This window comes from Podarcis melisellensis (assembly GCF_964234715.1).
Source record: "Podarcis melisellensis genome assembly, chromosome: 5".
Taxonomy (NCBI): Eukaryota; Metazoa; Chordata; class Lepidosauria; order Squamata; family Lacertidae; genus Podarcis; species Podarcis melisellensis.
The window spans coordinates 21,790,779-21,812,049 of record NC_138537.1 but is presented as its reverse complement, the minus strand read 5'-3'; the positions used below and the strand labels follow the sequence as shown (position 1 = coordinate 21,812,049).

General features: G+C 43.9%; 1 protein-coding gene across 2 annotated transcripts in view; it reads left to right on the top strand.

The window, feature by feature from the left end:
• The window catches only part of KCNAB1 (potassium voltage-gated channel subfamily A regulatory beta subunit 1), a 188,076-nt gene that overhangs the window by 148,854 nt on the left and 17,951 nt on the right, over positions 1 to 21,271 (top strand). For both annotated transcript variants that reach the window (XM_081911260.1, XM_081911261.1), the window contains exons 5-8: positions 720 to 764; positions 1,339 to 1,383; positions 7,989 to 8,032; positions 10,053 to 10,139. In XM_081911260.1, the coding sequence (XP_081767386.1) occupies positions 720 to 764; positions 1,339 to 1,383; positions 7,989 to 8,032; positions 10,053 to 10,139 (221 nt within the window). The remainder of the gene's footprint in view (positions 1 to 719; positions 765 to 1,338; positions 1,384 to 7,988; positions 8,033 to 10,052; positions 10,140 to 21,271) is intronic.

Below are 21,271 nucleotides of genomic sequence, written 5' to 3'. Positions count from 1 at the left end.
CTATGGCTGTCTGGTACTAATTTCTACTGTGTGTTGATGTGCTAATTTCTCAGCTGAATATTTCAGTTGTGTTCTGGATTTTTTAAAAATAAATAAATTATTCCATCATACATAACATATTGTTATGAGTTGTAGGTGCTAGACAGCCTTAAATACCTGCAACCAATGGGTACTAGAATTTAATTAAGTTCAGGAGTGCTAAAACATAGCTAAAACATGTGTATTAGACTCATGTGTATTAGGCCAGACACATGTGTATTGAAGCTGTGTACTAGACACTTCTAAATCATGTGATCAACATGTGTCAAAAGCTAATTAAGCCAAGCTGGTTCCTCCTGTGATGGTGTCGAAAACTCCCATCGTCCCTGATCACTGGCTATGCTAGCTGAGGCTGATGGGAGTTGAAGTCCAACAATATCCCTTGATGCTACTACCAAGTAGCATCAAGACTAGCTATTGTTGGTGATCCTTCAAGCTCAGAAGTGCCTATACACAAAGTGGGAAGCAGATGGATTCTTTCAAAGCAGCATCAATGCTGACTTGCAATGCAATTGTGCGAATAACTCAAGCACTGATATTGTGAATGAATGAACAACTGAATGCAATAAATAGACCTGTAACAGTTAGCATAAAACGATCAACGAGTGTGGTACCATACTGTTATGTCCGAAAACATTTCTTCCGAATGGTGCATCTGGGTTTTTTTATTCCTCCCACAGGGCCGAGGTGATTTTGGGAAGCATAATAAAAAAGAAAGGCTGGAGGTAATGTAAAGATTTAAGCATTCAATTCTTGGTATGCAGTGGTAGAATTGGGAGTACTAAATCAGGACTCACATAGCTGCTCTGACTCTTGGGCCTTTGCTTTACAAAGGATTGGCAAACCTGCCCTCAAATCAGGCCAACACTAGGCTAGTATTGAGATTCTTCTACTTTTCAGGCTGCTTAACCTCCTCCAAGTTGCTCTTTGCTGGTGTTATGTGGAAGTGGCCGGCCCAGGAATGACTAGGGCAAAGGCAATTCAAGGGTCCTGGACATTTCCTGCAATGCCTGGTCCAAATCTGAATTAAGAAAAATAAGGACCTAGCTGCATTGTAAACCAGTAATGTGTACACACCCTTGTGTGTGGGGGTCACAGTGCCAACATTCTGTCAGTTTCCGTATAGAGCTTGCTCTATAACTGCACAGTTTTGATGGAAAAGTTTTTATGATGTAAAAGCTATTGCTGTTTCCCTTTCTTCTTTATGGATGAATTTCAGGCATGGCTGTATTAGGAAGGATGCAGTTGCAAAAGAAATAATGGCCTGTTTTTCAATTTTTATGTGTTCTATTTGTTTAGGAGGTCAAGTCTGGTCATTACAACAAAACTCTACTGGGGAGGAAAGTAAGTGTCCTTTTAATCATTGTGTTGTAGAAAACATTTGTTATTAAAAGTAAAAAAGGTACCGCATGGCTTTGTACCATCAAAATGCATTTAGGTTGGTGAAACCAAGAAAGATAATTTGCTTTCTTTGAAGAACCGTCGATTTTTAAACCTGAGAGCGGAGCTGGGAGCTATCCTAGGTAGCTTTCAGACTAACCATTTCTTCAGCATTCATCCTAATTAGAAACCACTGGCTATTTAATGAGCATCCATTCTGATTCACAAGTGTGCTAGCTCACACTTGTAACTGCATTTTCCCATCACTTTCTTAGCTTCTTCGTACTACTTGCTATATCAGAGTTGGGCAGTACTATTTTTCTAGAAAAAGAGGGGCCAGCACTCACCATGAAGACCTCCCTCGTTCTCTTAGAATGGTAATGGCTTCCACCTGAGAGGTACCAGAACTGAGTTCTGGAGAGTTCCAGCTGGAAAAAAATCCCTGGGGAGGGAAACCTGTGACCTGCAGATGTGGTTGGGCTTGGGCTACAGCTCCCAACATCCCTGGCCATGTTTGCCCAACAACACCTGAAGGTTCCCCAATGTCTGGCACAGGGGTCGGCAACCTGCGGCCCATGGGGGTTGTTTAAACGGTCCCCAAGCTGCCCCAAAATTGAGCTGCCCACTCAGCGAATCCCCTCGCGCTGCACTAGACTGGCGCAGCAGAGTGGGGACTCACTTCCGCGGCACCAGAAATCGCATCTACGCAGACACTGGAAATCGTGTCTTTGCAGACACAGAGGCCCTTTGCAGGCCCACAGAGTGATCCGCACAGGAGTGATCTGGCCCAGGCGAGGTAAACCTTGCCTACCCCTGGTCTAGCATTTGTCAAGATAATTAACACACTTCTGAGGGAAGGTCAGCAGGCAAAAGGGGGAGGTACTAAATTTTCTTATCGCCAACCAATTTTCTCCTTCAAATGACCCCATTTAGGGAGCAGTGGGAGCAACTGACCCCAGGCCTTGCTGTGTGCCTCAAATCAATATTGGCATAGGTGCCAACTCCCTGGGCCCCTGAACACCCACAAAATTCCCCATGAAAGGGCCGTGCATCCACAAATTTAGGTGCATGGCACCCATAGCCCCAGGCACCCACACTCACGGGGCCAAGCTGACATTCCTGGATATTGGCAAATAGTATAGTGAAACTGAAGAGTATTTGAAGGGCCCTTTCCCCTCATAATATTTCCCCTGGCAGCCTTCAGGGGTGGCTGGTGCCCATTGAGGCTTGTGGGGCAGAAATCTGGGAGGGGAGCCAGAGCCAATGACAAGCAGAGCCAACTAATTCTAGTTTTATCCTCATCCTCTTCCTTTATGAATTCTAAATGGGTAACATTATTGAAGCACAGCATGCATCCATATGAACCAGCCCAGGCATTAAGGTCAGCTTCAAAGGCCTTGCTTGCAGAGCCCTATAAGATCTTGCTAGATTGGCAGACGCCAAAGACAGGGCCTTTTCAGTGGTTGCATCTGTGGGACTCCCAAAATACATATGTTCGGCTCCATCACTGCTGGATTTCAATGCAGCCTGAAAACCTGTTTATTTTGTTTGTTTGTTTTTAATTTGTATGCCAGGTGGGACTTTTCATGGCCTATATTGCTGCTGGTTTTTAAGCTGGTAGTTTTAAATTGTTCTTTTTAGCTGTTGAATTAATTTTATATTGAGTGTGGCACACTTTTCATAGAATCATAGAATCTTAGAGTTGGAAGGGACTCCAGTGGTCATCTAGTCCAACCCCCTGCAATGCAGGAATCTCAGCTAAAGCATCCATGGCAGATGGCCATCCAATCTCTGTTTAAAAACCTCCAAGGAAGGAGAGTCCACCACCTCTTGTGGGAGTCTGTTTCACTGCCGAACAGCTCTTACTGTCAGAAAGTTTTCCTGAATGCTTAGCAGGAATCTCCTTTCATGTAACTTGAAGCCATTGGGTTGAGTCCCACCCTCCAGAGCAGGAGAAAACAAGCATGCTCCCTCCTCCATGTGACAGCCCTTAAGATATCTGAAGAGGGCAATCATATCTCCTCTCAGTCTCCTCTTTTCCAGACTAAACATACCCAGCTCCTTCAAGCGCTCCTCATAAGGCTTAGTTTCCAGACCCTTGATCATCTTGGTTGCCCTCCTCTGCATACCTTCAGGCTTGTCAACTTCCTTCTTAATTTGTGGTGCCCAGAATTGGACACAGTATTCCAGGTGTGGTCTGACTAAGGCAGAATAGAGTGGTACTATTACTTCCCTTGATCTGGACACTATATTACTTCTGTTGATGCAGCCTAGAATAGCATTAGCTTTTTTTGCTGCTGCATCACACTGTTGACTCGTGTTAAGTTTGTGGTCCACCAAGACCCCCAGATCCTTTTCACATGTACTGCTAGTAAGCCAGGTGTCCCACATCGTATATTTGTGCATCTGGTTCTTCCTGCCTACGTGCAGAACCTTACATTTGTCCTCATTGAAATTCATTTTGTTAGCTTGCACCCAGTTCTCCAATCTGTTACTGTCATTTTGAATCCTGATTTTGCCTTCTGCAGCATTAGCTACCCCTCCCAGTTTGGTGTCATCTTCAAATTTGATGAGCATCCCCTTAATTCCTTCATCCAAGCCATTTATAAAATGTTTTAACTGCTGCTTTAACACGATGGTGTTTTATTGCAATTGTGTTATTTCCCCCTTTTCTTTTTTTCATGTAAGCCAACTTGAGAGGGCTTTTCCCTATGAGGTAGCCTAGAAAGATTTAAATTACATGCATGTATACATACATACATACATACATACATGAAATTGCAATTCTCCGCACAGTTAGGCTGCTTAACAGACCATTTGAATCAATTTCAGCAATCTAAATGGGTACAGGATTGCAGGCATAATAAAGATATATATAAATAGCATCCCATTCGTTCCTCCAAACTCAGCTAAAAAAGTGTGCATACTGCATAATGTTCAGCAGTAAGGAGGAAATAATATTCAGCCTTTGCCCAAAATGGCAGCTTTTTATTTAATGTCAGAAAGTTAAAAATATCTTCCTGAGACCCCCTGGGGCATAAGCTCAGATCACTCCCTGTAGTAAGACCAGGTCAAAAGGACCATCTTGTTTCAAATAAAATGTGACCACCTCTCTCTCTCCCCCCCCCCCCATGTTGGCCTAAATGGAAGAAAAAAAATTATTTCCCTCTGTTCACAGGAACTCTGTACAAATTTTGCTGGCTAAAATTACTTGGAACGCCCTCCAATCAGATGTCAAAAAAATAAACAACTATATGACATTTAGAAGACATCTGAAAGCAGTCCTGTTTAGGGAAGTTTTTAATGACTGATGTTTTAATGTATTTTTAATCTTTTGTTGGAAGCTGCCCAGAGTGGCTGGGGAAATCCAGCCAGATGAGTAGGGTAGAAATATTTTTATTATTATTATGATTACTATTATTATTATTATTATTATTACTACTACTACTACTACTACTACTACTACTGTTGTGCCCAATCCACCCTTTGAACTGTAGGCAAAACTATTCAGAGTTGAATAGGCTTTAACTATTATTTTTTAAAAGTCATTTAAAATAAAAACACTTCAATTGATAGACAGAGTGAGGAAACTGATTTTAGCTGTCATAAAAGGCAAGGAAACAGTTAGTTACCGTATTTAATGTTTCGTTGTTGTATATTTTTTTACCGCCAGAGAGGGGTGCAGTGCTTGTGGGATTTTGCTGCCTTCAATGCTCTATAAGACTCACTTTTTCCCTCCTAAAAAGTAAGGGGAAATGTGTGTGCGTCTTATGGAGCGAATGCAGGCTGCGCAGCTATCCCAGAAGCCAAAACAGCAAGAGGGATTGCTGCTTTCACTGCGCAGCGATCCCTCTTGCTGTTCTGGCTTCTGAGATTCAGAATATATTTTTTCTTGTTTTCCTCCTCCAAAAACTAGGTGCGTCTTGTGGTCTGATGCGTCTTATAGAGCGAAAAATACGGTAATTTAAGAACATAAGAACAGGCCAAGGGACCACCCCTCCCTCTAGTGCTTGAAGTCTGTAGGTGTCTGGTGAAGCGGAAACTAAAAATTCAAATCATACTTCTTAGATTGCAGACCACAAACGAGGTTGTTCCTGTCTAACTTCCAGCTGCTGCAGCATGCAGGCTGGGGAAGAAAATGAACACAAAACACACACACAAAATAATCAAAAGCATGCTGATGAAGCCCAAAAAAATATTTTTGCACTTTTAAAATGGCCATTTCAGGAACTGGGGGCCAGGTAGTCATTACCTTCTTTCCTGCTACTCAGATGAGAGTTTCATCAGAATCCAGCTCCTTTCATAGCACGTCCTAGCTACGTAGGGGAGGAAAATGGTCTCTTTGATACATAGGAATCTAATCCTAGATAATTAGCATGAAGATTTCCTTCTGGTGAATTAAGCTAAAATGCAGGCTTTGAATGTAGCCTACAAGCCAAACATCTTTGAACTCCTTCCTATTAAGTAAGGATGTCTGGCTGCTTGCCAGCTGGCAATTTTAGCTGCAATATAACTTTCCACGGACTTCCGAAACTGCGGGTGCGTGTGTTCAGAAACCCCTGTGTGTCTGACTGCCAAGACTCAGGCTCTTGTTACAGACAGTAGAGTTGAAGGAGAAGGAAAGCAACACTGAAACTTCTTGTTGTTCTTTTTTTTTTTAAAAAAAAAGGAATTAACACAGAAAGAGAATTTTTGGTATTGCAGGGAGCTGCGTCACAAATTGGAGTTCTTTGACTTCTTTCAGATTTCTGTTTTGTAAACGGAGAAATCTGAGGGCTCCCTTGGACAAAAAACAAGGACACCAGCCAGGAATCCTGGAGCAAAACAGCAGCCAGTAGGCTTGGTCTTTATTGAAGACTGTCGCGACAGGACTCCCACCTGCCACAAGGTGGAACAATATGGAAGCCCCAAACAAAAGAGAACCAAAACTTTTATTAGCTGCTAATCCCCATGTTACACACACACACACCCAACTACATCACTAATACGTCATGGTTACATCATGTCTGGTGGCAGTAATCTGAGCATCCTGGACCCTGCCCCAAGGTTCCCCTTGCCCTCCACCAAACACCCATCAAGTGTAACAAAAGAGATATTTACATTTCCCTGTTTCCCAGCCAAGTTAATCACACCCTTTTGTCTTCATCTGGGTTTTTTTATTTCTGGAATGGCTACCTGTCTGGCACTCAGGTATCAGGAGACCAGGGATTATCATTCAGGCAGAGGGGCAGCTGAGTAGCTGAGCTCACATGTCTATATGAATTTCTGAAGTTTTCCCAGTGAGCCAGTACACAGATACATTTATCAGTGAATTGTTACATTTGATATCGCCCTTTGAACAGATAGGAAGAAACTGTGATAAAGTGTTTTGTGGGGACAAATCACAAAAGTCACAAAAGTGATTGTGCTGATTTTGGTAGTGGGCTGCATGTGCATGATATCTGCTGGAGGGGCAACCCCCCCACCAACCTGTACATAAATTCCTGCAACAGTTTGAAAAGGCTTCTTTAAAAGGAAGTTGAAAATGGGCTTTCTAATTGAACCAAGAGGTTTTTGGTTGGTTTTATGTGCGTGAGAACACACACACACACACACACACACTCAGAGAGACTAAACTGGTGTCCGGCTCTATCTTGGTATAAATGTTTTGTTATTGGATTACTACTGCTTGGGCATTATTTCTCGTATATGCTCTGTACAAATAGGGAGTGTTGCTGTTTGAGCTTTCAAAACACCCAGGCCATTTAGGTAGGGTTGCCATATTTTGAAGAGCAAAACAAGAGAATGCTATGATGGCCATTCAAACAAATAAATAGAATTTGTCCCAAATTTTACTCCTGAAAAAGAAGGGCATGTCCGGGGAAAGGAGGACATACGGCCAGCGGCGGAGCATATGCCCGCACTGCCCAGGGTGGGCACGCTCCCAAGGGGGGTGGGGTGCAGAGGGTGCCCTCCCAGGCGCAGAATAGCCGCTTGGGTGCACAGACCTGCGCATGCCCCCTGCAGCCGGGAGCAGAGCAAGCTGCCAATGGCGGACATTCCGCACGCCGCCCACCCGCGATTGCCAAATGTCACCCCCCCCCCCTCAGCAAAGACACCTGGGACGGTCCACCCCCACCACACACCCCTTCCTCCACCCCTGCACACAGCAATCCTAATTTCGGGAGCCTGCTCTGCTTAAGAATTTTAACCTATCAGCCCTGAGAGAATCTGCATTGCAACTGGGCTGGTCTATTCAAATTCTCTGCCCTGGCAAACTATGCAGCGATGCAGATAGGTAACTATGGAAGACCGGATACGGACTGTGAATTGTAAAAGCGTTCATGTAAAATTATTCATCTATTGCTGAAGCCAAGGTTTATATATATATATCAAGTGGATATAGCAATGTGTGATAATTGTTTTGGGATACCTGTTCAATATAGCCAGTTGTTTGCTTTAACCAAAGGTATTAGCTATTAGCGAAAGGTCCTATGAGACTATTTTTGACGCAGCAGAATCCCATTTGTAAGTCAAAGGGTATGGAACAACAATGTTCACATGAAAATGTGTGCCTTTTCTCCTTGCAGAGCTGAAACAGAAAGAGGACTCTCAAGAAAACACATTATTGAAGGTATATCGTATGAATAAAAAATACTTGGTGTGCATGTGATAAAGTGTTATTATGGTAAAGTGCTTCCCATACATTTGGCCAGTGCTTTTCTTTCGGGGGGGGGAGCAGGGGTATGCATACCCCTAAACATTTTGTGAATCCAAATTTGGCCTCATTGAGGAGCAGTATTTGAATATGAGTAGGAAAATGAGAGTACCCTTAAACATTTATTTAGAAAAAATCACTGCATTTGGCATAATATTGCAATAGCTTTGGGCTCTACCCAGCTCAGGTATACTCAGAGTAGACCTACTGAAAGGAGTTAACATACCCTCCAACATTTCTCCAATGAAAATAGGGACATCCTAAGGAAAAGCAGGACATTCTGGGATCAAATCAGAACCCCAGAGCATTGGATGGGGGAGGAGAAGGGGAGATTGTTCCATCTGGCAAACCAAAATGCTTAGAATCATAGAATCATAGAGTTGAAAGTGACCACAAGGGCCATCGAGTCCAACCCCCTGCCAAGCAGGAAACACCACCAGAGCACTCCTGACATTTGGTTGTCAAGCCTCTGCTTAAAGACCTCCAAAGAAGGAGACTCCACCACACTCCTTGGCAGCAAATTCCACTGTCGAACAGCTCTTACTGTCAGGAAGTTCTTCCTAATGTTTAGGTGGAATCTTCTTTCTTGTAGTTTGGATCCATTGCTCCATGTCCGCTTCTCTGGAGCAGCAGAAAGCAACCTTTCTCCCTCCTCTATGTGACATCCTTTTATATATTTGAACATGGCTATCATATCACCCCTTAACCTCGTCTTCTCCAGGCTAAACATGCCCAGCTCCCTTAGCCGTTCCTCATAAGGCATCGTTTCCAGGCCTTTGACCATTTTGGTTGCCCTCCTCTGGACACGTTCCAATTTGTCAGTGTCCTTCTTGAACTGTGGTGCCCAGAACTGGACACAGTACTCCAGGTGAGGTCTGACCAGAGCAGAATACAGTGGCACTATTACTTCCCTTGATCTAGATGCTATACTCCTATTGATGCAGCCCATAATTGCATTGGCTTTTTAAGCTGCCACGTCACACTGTTGGCTCATGTCAAGTTTGTGGTCAACCAAGACTCCTAGATCCTTTTCACATGTACTGCTCTCAAGCCAGGTGTCACCCATCTTGTACTTGTGCCTCTCATTTTTTTTGCCCAAGTGCAATACTTTACATTTCTCCCTGTTAAAATTCATCTTGTTTGTTTTGGCCCAGTTCTCTAATCTGTCAAGGTCATTTTGAAGTGTGATCCTGAAAATGTGTGTTTCAAAAATATGCATATTAGGTAAAATTGCATGCAAAAATGTACATACTGGGAGAATTCCGTGCGAAAATGCTGGCGAATTTGCTGGAGGACTTTTTTCACTTAAAATAATAGAAATGAAGAAGAACTGAACTTAAGATTTGGAAAAGTGAAAGAAATCAAAATTCACAGACGTTTGCTCATCCCTGCTGCAGGGATACCTGTTTGGAATCTGCCTTCGGCAGCATTGTACCAGGTTGGAAATCATGACTGTATATTAGAGTGCCAGATTCACCTCCAGATGTTAAATCCTAGTGGTTCACTGAGTGGCAGGGCTTAATTCCATGGAACAATACCAGTGCAGTCTTGCAGGGAGAGGCGGAGTATGCAAAATAATTCACTCTGACACGATTTTGATTAGGCGTACTTTGAAACAAAATCTGCGCTATCAGCTTTGTCCCCCGAGGCTACAGTTTGACAAGCGCAGAAGGATACTGTGGTTAAATGCTTGTCGACTCCAATCCAAGTTTCAATGTAATTATGATTTTTAAAAAATGTGGAGGGCCATGAATTCTGTATAAACTCATGCTTTGGTTGCTTTTAATAGTATAACATCTCTGATCTCTGGAGCAGATTTAAAGATGGTTCATGGTTCAATTATATTTTTGAGTCATCAGATTCTTTGTCATGGGTTCCGCACATTGTCTTCTCTCTTTTTCTCTCTCTTTCTAATGCTTCCTTATTTTACTTCTAGGATTAAAAGGCTCTCTCCAGAGGCTGCAGCTTGAGTATGTGGACGTCGTCTTTGCAAATCGACCAGACAATAATACCCCAATGGAAGGTTAGTGAGAGATTTAATAAATGTTTTTGCTTGACTGGCCCCAGCTCAGGAGCTTATACCAACAGGAAAATGGCTCTCCTCAAGTATTCAGGTGAGGGATATTACTTGAAAAACATCTCAATCTTAATCTCTTGGAGTCTTTCACATTTCCACTCTTGAGAAAGTTGTGTGTGGACTCAGCTCTGTGGAAGAATGTGTTAACTGTGTCTATAACCCCAGGGCCAGATTATTGATATCCCCGAAGCAACTTTGATGCTATCCACCCCATGTATGTAAATATTCTTTTTCCTGACATAGTCAAACAAATTAAAGTTGGCTGCAGGGGTTTGTATGTGTTTCTGCAATTTCTTTTCAGCCTCAGTCGCCAACCATGGAAATAAAACGTTACAGAGATTGTGGTCACAATCCAAACTATAGAAAGCCAGTGTTGTTTACACGGGAGTAAATCATTTTGATGTATCTTACCGTTGCTCAACTCAGAGGGAAAATAAGCCTTTAAAATAATAATAATAATAATAATAATAATAATAATAATAATAATAATTTATTATTTATACCCCGTCCATCTGGCTGGGCTTCCCCAGCCACTCTGGGTGGCTTCCAAAAAAATATTAGAATACTATAATACATCAAACATTAAAAGCTTCCCTAAACAGGGCTGCCTTCAGATGTCTTCTAAAAGTCTGGTAGTTGTTGTTCTCTTTGACATCTGGTGGGAGGGCGTTCCACAGGGCGGGTGCCACTACCGAGAAGGCCTTCTGCCTGGTTCCCTGTAACTTGGCTTCTTGCAGTGAGGGAACCACCAGAAGGCCCTCGGAGCTGGACCTCAGTGTCTGGGTAGAACGATGGGGGTGGAGATGCTTCTTCAGATATACTGGACCAAGGCCATTTAGGGCTTTAAAGAACAGCACCAACACTTTGATAAATAAAAATAAAGCTTTTTGCCAATGTAGTTTCTGCTGGTTTGCTAGATCTTATGACCAGAGTGAATGGAGTGTGGAATCGAAGCAAGTCACCTTCTGCCACACCCTAAAAACACCACTTTTAAGGGATTTACCCCAGCCTCGGCTGAGTCCCAGCTGAACTGGCTGAGCTGGGATAGAGGACTTACACCAGAGTATCTCCATCTTAGCCAGGATAAAGGACTTCAGTCAGTTTACCTCTCCTGAGCCCAGGCTCAGCTGGAGAACTCCTTATTCCAAACACGTAATCTGTGACATGGGCTTTTGTTTCCCCCCAAATGCACAGATCAGGCACAATTTCCCTACATGTAGATTAATCTCTGCATAGATGAATTTGTAAGACGTTGCAAAGCAAAACGATGCAGCCCTTTAGTGTAAATTGGAACAAATGCCAATATCAATTTCTGAAAGGCTGCTTTGATGTGATGCTTGCTGACAATGCCCTACGGTTGTAGGGTTGAGAGTTTTCACTGGAGACGGAGTCTAGTGCAAATTTGCCAGCAGTTGATGAGGTCACGGAGCATAACATGTCTTGTATCTTGGAGGGAGACGTAACCTTTTTGCTCAGTCAGTTATAATATATAGAAAGATAAAAAAAACAGGCCTGCAATCTTGCACATAGCTAAAACCTCTTAAAGCCCAGTAGCCTACTAACTATGAAGATAATTGAAGTCAATGGGATTTGAGACGCCTAACCTTGTACAGGATTGCAATCATGGTACATATAACATTAAGTTGTGTCTGTGTGTGTGTGTGTGTGTGAGAGAGAGAGAGAGAGAGAGAGAGAGAGAGAGAGAGAGAGAGAGAGAGAGAGAGAGAGATTGAGAGAGGGAGGGAGGGAGGGAGGGAGGGAGGGAGGGAGGGAGGGAGGGTGACATTCACATAGTTGGCCAAGTCTATTGAAACAAGAAGCATGGGGTTTGCCCTGACTTGTTAGCTGGAGAAGTACCAGGCTGCCTTCTTGCGATTCCCTTTTTTGATGAGTGCTAGTTTCTGATGGCCGTGTTCATCTGTACCAATACCCAATACCCCTCTCAGCTGTTAGCATTCTGCTTTGTCTATTTTGACCCTGGATGTTCTGTGCCATCTGCTTCGTGCTTTTTCTAGCATCTCCCGTCCAGGTTGTAAGCTTCCCACTTTGAACTGTGAGCACCTGTTTTTCTTAAGAGAAATGTACCACATCAAGGGATCGAGGCAGCATAACTTAAAGGGCCATAAACATCCTGTGATTCTACACACACTAAGAGCGGAGGAAATCCTGTGTGGCAAAAAGGTGGGTTTTTGCAGCTTTGGCAGGCGGATTGGAGAAAGGTAGCCTTTATCTCCCTTCTACAGTCATAAGCTAAGGGCTGTTTTGGAGCATAAAAACTAGGAAGGCTGGTGCAACAGCCCACCAGTTATACAAGGGAAAGCAAGGGAATGGGGGCTTTCTGTGTCCTGCTTTTGAGGAAAAGTATTACGCTTTGGCTTCACTGGTGAAAGGCACAGTTTGTGCTGCGGTAACTGAAGCTAATCCATACTATAAATGGCTTCAGCCCAGTATAAATTATTATTATTATTATTTATACCCCGTTCAGCCTGGGCACTGAGGTCCAACTCTGAGGGCCTTCTGGCGGTTCCCTCACTGCGAGAAGTGAGGTTACAGGGAAGCAGGCACAGGGCCTTCCTGGTAGTGGCACCCACCCTGTGGAATGCCCTCCCATCAGATGTCAAGGAAATAAACAACTATCTGACTTTTAGAAGACGTCTGAAGGCAGCCGTGTTTAGGGAAGTTTTTAATGTCTGGTGTTTTATTGCTATTATTATTATTATTATTATTATTATTATTATTATTATTATTTCCTCACTCACCAGCCCCCTGAAATTCAACCATAAGGTAATATGCCCCCCAGACTGAAAAAGGTTCCCCACGCCTGCTATATGCTATACACGCTTACCAGAGAGTAAGTCCTACTGAACTCACTGGGGCTAAACTTCTAAATAGACAAAAGTGCAAAGGGTTGTGCTGCAAGATTTATTTAGTCCGGTGACACCCCTGATACAGCCTCTATAGTGACCGCTCAGGCAGCATCACCCTCTTCACCTTCTGCCACAAGCCACAGGGCTGCAGCACCTCTTCGAAGCCTCCCTCCCTGTTTGCTTCTGCAGACGTACAGACAATTGCCCAGCCTCTTCGTTGCACTAACACGCAAGCAGTAAAAGCCCTTTCGTGACTCATCCCATTAATCCTCAGCAGGGATAACTACACATCAGAGAGCAGATGATGGAGGAGGGAGGTTTGTCAGCTCCGTCTACACATTTTTGCAGCTCCCCCTCTTGGTTATAGTGACAAGTATTTATGCTTTCACTAAGTGCTTCCACTTGAAGCACTGAAGACAATTTGAAATATTGCCAGCAGAATGGCAACACCTCTGACAGCCATCTGTGCAACCCAGAAGGTGAGAATAATTCAAAGAGAGACTGTCGGTGCAATCCTATACATGTTGACCCAGAAGTAAATCTCATTAAGTCACATGGAGCTTCATCCCAGGTAACTAGGTGTAGGATTGCAGCCTTAGCCTTAGGGACATTTCTTTCCTACAGTCAACTCTTCACGGTTCGTCTAGTAAGCTGCTCCTACTGTTGGACAATCTGTACAATGTATGGCAGCAGCAGAACTTGCACTGTCTTTGCTTCTTGCTGTCAGCGACTCAGCTCTTTAGCAGATGATCTTGACCTTTCCCAGCAGCCTTCATGGCTGTTCCACAAGTCAACACGGCACTTCTTTTCTTGCTGCTTTTGACAAAGTGCAAAATAATCTTTTGAGCAAATAGCGGAATGCCAGAGAGAAGCCTTTTAATGTTACACTTTCACAATGCTTTCGCAGCATTAGCAATGATGAGCCATGCTAAATTCGTAGCATTTTGTCAGGGCGTCAGCACTAAACCTGTGTGCTAGATTCAGAACCAAATCAGGCCAATTCATTGGGGGAACTGGGCTTGGGCTAAGCCAGGTTGAGCAGCCCTGGAGAAGATGTAGGTATTGCTGTAAAACAGGAAGGGGAAGATCAGGCCTGGAGGCCAAATCTTCCTGCTCCCCCTCCACTCCCCAGCATCCTTTTTCAGCAACTGAATTTGGAAGGGTTGAAAAAGCTTTTTAGTTTTTGCTATCTGATGCTCCATGATATAGAGTCAGAAACCCATGCTGATCTATTGCAAATCACACAGAGATCTATTTATTGCTGCTGCTGTTATTTCTCATTTATGAATTTCTTCCCATGAGGCATCACTAAGTGATTTATAATACTATATATTATACTATATGGGACGCGGGTGGTGCTGTGGGTTAAACCACAGAGCCTAGAACTTGCCAATCATAAGGTCGGTGGTTCAAATCCCTGTGACAGGGTGAGCTCCCATTTCTTGGTCCCTGCTCCTGCCAACCTAGCAGTTCAAAAGCATGTCAAAATGCAAGTAGATAAATAGGTATCGCTCCGGCGGGAAGGTAAACGGTGTTTCCGTGCGCTGCTCTGGTTCGCCAGATGTGACTTAGTCATGCTGGCCACATGACCTAGAAGCTGTGCGCCGGCTCCCTCGGCTAATAAAGCGAGATGAGTGCCACAACCCCAGAGTCTGTCACGACTGGACCTAATGGTCAGGGGTCCCTTTACCTTTATATTATACTATATCTATATATCTCTATCTATTTATCATCTATCTATATCATCTATCTATATGTATCTATATCAGATACATATCTAAAAATAGTGAAAGTGATTGCATTTTTTAAAACGATTTTTAAAAATACATAAATATAAAAACAGTTTAAAGCAACAGCACATATGGAAAATAAAGTCAGTTCCAAGACGGGTACCAACTGGGACAATTATTTTAGAAAGTTTGTTGAAAGAGGGATTTATTTAGGGTCGCCATATTTTGAAGAGCAAAAAAAAAAAAAAAAAGAGGACACATTGGTCGACTTCTACCTTTAACTATGGATCACTATGATGACTCTGCCCATGAAAAAGAGGATGTGTCCTGAGAAAGGAGGGCATATGACAATTGACCCGTGGATCCCAGTCTATCTTCTGCACACCCTGCTTCAGGAACAGCAACAATCTTAAGGGGTAGTGGAAGAGGAAGCATGTTTGCCTTCAAGCTTTGGATCCTTCTCAATCCTACTCTTCCTTCTTCAGGCTTGATTTATTGCCAAGCATCACTTGTTCCACCCTCTCACCATCTCCTCCTGCTGCCTCATGACATCCCCCCTATAGGCATATCTGAGGGGTTAATACGTGAATCGGTGGCGGCGGCAGCGAAATAAGTCGATCTCTGGGTGAAGGAAGAATAATGGAGATCGCACTTCATTGTTCACATTCTAGACTGACAGGGAATTAAGCAGTTCATGGGAGGCTGCACACACGCACATGCGCGCACACGCGGCAGATAGACAAGAGAAAACAAAGAGCTCCACATGGTGTTTGTGATAATTACATCCCTTGCACCGCTGTCTTTTGGAAATACTCTCGCTGCGCGGCTGCTCATGTGATTTGAGTGTCACACAGAAAGGAGGGTTGCTACGATTTGCTGGCAAGAGAGAGGGAGCGTCTGTGCTAGTTTAATATCCATGGAACCGTAATTGACAGAGTGGACGGGGAGGAGGCTGAGCTATTTTAGCCCATTTACAACAGTAGTCAAGGACCTGGGATGGCTCAGTTGGTAGAGCAGGAGATTCTTAAATTTCAGGGTCGCGGTTTTGAGCCCCATGTAGGGCAAAAGATTCCTGCATCGCGGGGGGTTGGACCAGAACTCTATTCTATTATCTTTGTTACATATCACCTAGACAGCATCTTAAAAAGCAGAGACATCACCTTGCCAACAAAGGTCCGTATAGTAAAAGCTATGGTTTTGCCAGTAGTGATGTATGGAAGTGAGAGCTGGACCATAGAGAAGGCTAATCGCCGAAGAATTGATGCTTTTGAATTATGGTGCTGGAGGAGACTCTTGAGAGTCCCATGGACTGCAAGAAGATCAAACCTATCCATTCTTAAGGAAATCAGCCCTGAGTGCTCACTGGAAGGACAGATCCTGAAGCTGAGGCTCCACTACTTTGGCCACCTCATGAGAAGAGAAGGCTCCCTGGAAAAGACCCTGATGTTGGGAAAGATGGAGGGCAGAAGGAGAAGGGGACGACAGAGGACGAGATGGTTGGACAGTGTTCTCGAAGCTACCAGCATGAGTTTGACTAAACTGCGGGAAGCAGTGGAAGACAGGAGTGCCTTGCGTGCTCTGGTCCATGGTGTCACAAAGAATCGGACACAACTAAACAAGATAGACAACAACAACAACAACAAATGTCACAAATGGCATTGAATATGCCGAGGAGAATAACGCTCTAATTGTTATGAGTTTGGGGCCGGGGGGTGCTTTCTATACCTTCTGTGCAAGACCTTTCTAACCTGGATCCATCAAGTGTTAAAATATAAGCCAGTCTAGCTTCATGTGTTGGCAATAGCCTGGGTGATGGGCCATCAAAGGAAACAAAGGAAAGGGGCTCTGTGTGAGATGGCAAATGGCTGGGGTTCCTCCCAGCTTGTGGTTAGTTAGACGGACAAAGTTCTTTAGAGTTTTAGAGCAGAGTTTGTCAGTGATGTAGCCTACAAATAAAGCAGCAAACTGGCAAGAGAGTCAGAGCAGCATTGGTGAACAATGTTTGATTTCTGTTTGAATCCAAGCCTGTGGAAATGGGAGAAACAAGACCCTTTTGGTGGTGTTAATGCTGCGGACCCCTCCACTTTAGGCTCAGGTTTTGTGGAAATAAACCAAACATCATAAAGACATCACAGTCTCTGTGGAAACAGGAACCCTGAGTAAGCACCTGGGACCCCTGGAATCTTGCACTGCTTAGAGATTAGAGGGACGTGCAACAATAAGTGAGGGGGGCAGGAACTCTGAACATTTCAAAATACTTTGCTTCAGTACTCCTCTTTTGTGAATATCTTTCTCGTTACTCCTTTCTGGACATGCAGTAATCAGAGGCATTGCTTTCTTCCTGCATCAGAAGTGTAGAGAATGAGGTTGAAATCCTATATCCATTGGTGCAACTTCCAGTGTAGTCTGTAGGAATTAGTCCCAAAGAAATGTGCATAGGATCTTGCTAATAGGGAAGGCAGAGGTAATTTGTTGGCATCCCTACCATGTGTGGAGTTTCCATGGCAACGGTGCACTCTATGTCACCCTGAACTGTTCGTTTGTGTGTGCATGTGCGCGCACGCACACACACACACGAGTTCTGGTATTCTGGCCCTGAGGGATGAAGCCATCTTTTCACTTGTTATGTGTTTTGTTTTTCTAAACGGATGCTTTGCAATTAAGACTGAATGCTATATTCCATCCCAATGAGCCACAGTGCCCAAGTACAGCAATACTTTTGGCTACCGGAAGCTGCATTTACTATTATGATTTGTTCTTTAAAAACCAACAGTATCGGAACTGATCTGAAGCGAGATAGGATAGCAATGGCAAGAGACTAGAAACCGCAGGGCTGCAGGTTCCAATGGTTTCTCCAGCTGAATGAAAGGCTCAACGATATGGAGATTGTGATGTGTTGTCTACAGTATTTGAGTGTTTCTGTTGTATATGTGTTCTTTCTTTTGACGGTAGGTGTTTTGCCTGGGTTGGGAGAGGGGTTGCAGGGGTGGGTCTGAGCACTGCCCATTTTTCTTCTGCGGAATGGGAATTTTGTAGTACCCACAACAATTGCAGTCCCTGGTTTGAAAGTTAGGGCCTTTCTCTCAGAAAGATGAGCTTGAAGAGGACTGAGGATGATAAAAGAACATCGTGGACTCTCCTTCATTGAAGGTTTTTCAACAGAGGTTGCATCTAGCAGACTCTTTCAACCCTTTCCAACTCTGCAATTCTACGGTTCTATGAAAGAAGACCTAGTTAATACTGTTTCACACCTTTGCTGCCTAATTACTGTGAAATGGGTTCATATTATGATGGCTTTATCTTGAAACGTTGGAGGTACCCATGAGATGCAATGTGGGGAGATCCATGACTGACAGGTCCTGTTACTCTTTGAAGGTCAGGGAAGTAACACTCTCAAAGAGAGCATGTTCAGCTTTAATAATAATAATAATTATTATTATTATTTATGATTTATTTCCCCAGCCACTCTGGGCGACTGCCAACAGAATATTAAAATACAATAGTCTATTAAACATTAAAAGCTTCCCTAAAGAGGGCTGCCTTCAGGTGTCTTCTAAAAGTCTGGTAGTTGTTGTTCTCTTTGACATCTGGTGGGAAGGAATTCCACTGGGCGGGTGCCACTACTGAGAAGGCCCTACCTGGTTCCCTGTAACTTCACTTCTTGCAGTGAGGGAACCGCCAGAAGGCCCTCAGTGCTGGACCTCAGTGTCCGGGCAGAACGACGGGGGTGGAGAAGCTCCTTCAGCTATACTGGACCGAGACCGTTCTGGGCTTTAAAGTTCAGCACCAACACTTTGAATTGTGTCCAGAAACGTACTGGGGAGCCAGTGTAGGTCTTTCAAGACCAATGTTATGTGGTCTCGGTGGCCACTCTCAGTCACCAGTCTAGTTTCCACATTCTGGATTAGTTGTAGTTTCCCTCCCCTAAGACCAAAGGTTGGCAACTCTGTGTTGATTGATACGGTTTTCCTCATTCAAGCAAAAGATTGTGCAGCAAGATATAAAAGAGTTAACTTCCAAAAAGCAACAATGCCTTGAATAAAAATAAGTGGCTGGAGCATGGGAGATAATAAACTCTACAGTGAAAAATTCCTGGAGGCGTTAAGAAGTTCTAATGTAATCATCCCCTGCGCTGTCAACTCAATAGATGGATGACTAAGCGAGGCCCATAGAAACTGGCACAGTTTACACGTTTCATTAAAGAAAAAACACGTATACTGTTTTCTGGTCACTAGTTGGCTTGGCTTTTCTGATCTTGCAGTGGTTTCAGAAAGCTCAGAGGGTTGGATGGAATATATACTGGGCTGTGGGAAGGGCAGCAGCAGCAGCAACACTTTATTAACCCAATGTATGTGTCGCAGGCTAGAAGAGAAAATAATGCAGTTGTTTTCAAACTGTCACACAATGATGGAGCTTGTGATTTGCATCCATGTTTCATCTCTGGCATCTCTAGTAGGAAGGACTGGGCAGCAGGTCATTGGAGAGAGGTCTGCTGGACACCACAGAGAGCCACAACCAAACATGGCCAGCCCTAAGGGAGAAGGAGACAACGGCCTCAAAGAATTATAGAGCTGACCTTAGCAGTCATCTAGCCTAACTCCCAGTAGTGATGTATGGAAGTGAGAGCTGGACCATAAAGAAGGCTGATCGCCGAAGAATTGGTGCTTTTGAGTTATGGTGCTGGAGGAGACTCTTGAGAGTCCCATGGACTGCAAGAAGATCAAACCTATCCATTCTGAAAGAAACCAGCCCTGAGTGCTCACTGGAAGGACAGATCCTGAAGCTGAGGTTGGGAAAGATGGAGGGCACAAGGAGAACGGCACGACAGAGGACGAGATGGTTGGACAGTGTTCTCGAAGCTACAAACATGAGTTTGACCAAACTGCAGGAGGCAGTGGAAGACAGGAGTGCCTGGCATGCTCTGGTCCATGGGGTCACGAAGAGTCGGACACAACTAAACGACTAAACAACAACAACAAGCCTAACTCCTAGCTCAGTGCAAGATCTACAGTTCAAGCTGGAGGAGGAGAAGTGTGCAGAGGCCCAGTGAGTGGTTCAGTTGTCCTCACTACCTTAATTCATGGTGACTGTGGATGAAAGTTTGGTCTTTTCTGAATTCTAGTCATGCCTTGACAGGGTGATGCAGTTGTTTCCTTAGTGGTGCTATGCTGCATGAAGTCTAGATTAGCTTTTGACACACCACTCCTAGTGTTCCTGTTGCTCGGTTTGCAGTTGCACACAGAAAATGCAGAGAGAGGATGAATTCATCTTTTCACGCCTCACAGCATCCTGCACAGGCACAAGCCATGTCAGAGTCTTGGTGAGTGTACCAATTTCCTCATGGCAGGATCAGCGGGAGAGCCATCATCCCAAAATGGCTGCAGGAATTGACCCACTGAAATTTATTTATGTTTCCATTGTAGGCTTCCTTTCTATAAAAAGGAAGTTGTTCTTCATGTAGCGCATAGTTAAATGATAGAACTTGATCCCTCAGGGGGCAGTGATGGCCACCAAGTTGGGTAGCTTTTAAAGAAGATTAGACGGATTCATGGAGGACAAGCCTATCCACATGGTGACAATGTTCTGCTTGGGTGGCATGCATGGGGCTGAAGTCTGGGTGGTCTCTGATCTAGGCACTTACTGTATCTTGCTTAGCTTGAGCAAGGTTGCTGCTTTAGACCATGCCCTGGGCCCAAATACAGGGATTTGTACAAAAGCACAACTGTGCAAGCCTTGCACATCTTGCCCTTGGATCAATAAGCTGATTTCCACTTGAGAAATTGATCTAATGAAATTTAAAAGCAAAAAGAACCCCAAAAAGTTAGTATTCCCATATATCTCTTTCTACAATGCTGCCCTCTTGTGTTGCTTAAGTTTTAAACTTTTCTCTTTGTGGACAGGTGTGGTTTTTTTTGCTTAGTGGGAGACTCACAAAACCATGTGTTGATTCTCCTCAGTTGTACATAAATTACACTAGCCTCTCATAAAATAACAGCAAATTCAGTTTGTAATAATAGCCTTTGGCAACCTTCCATATTCCTGGTAATGATTTTCCAGGGTTTTATGTGTGAAAGTAAGGGTAACATTTTGCGTCTGCAATCAGCCTCAGAGATGTGATGTGGGGCTCAAAGTTTTCCAGCAGCATCTCAGTTTCCACAATCCATGGACAGTGTAGACACCAGAACATCTGGAGACAGATGATTCTTAGACATTTGCGAGGTGACTGAATCTACTCAATATTAACCCACAACCTGGTGGATTGCAGTGAGTTTATTTATTGTGACCATGCCATAGGGCTATTATGGGATATGTGAATATTTCATAAAGATGGTGCCGCTAGGGGGCCAAAGTCCAGGTTGACCAGATGACCAGCCAGAGAGCATCAGGTGATGGAGGCAACAGCAAATAGGCTCAACACCTAGGTTGGCATACACACACTGAGATCCACCAAAGCTGTTTCAATATCCTTTCTCTATCCTTA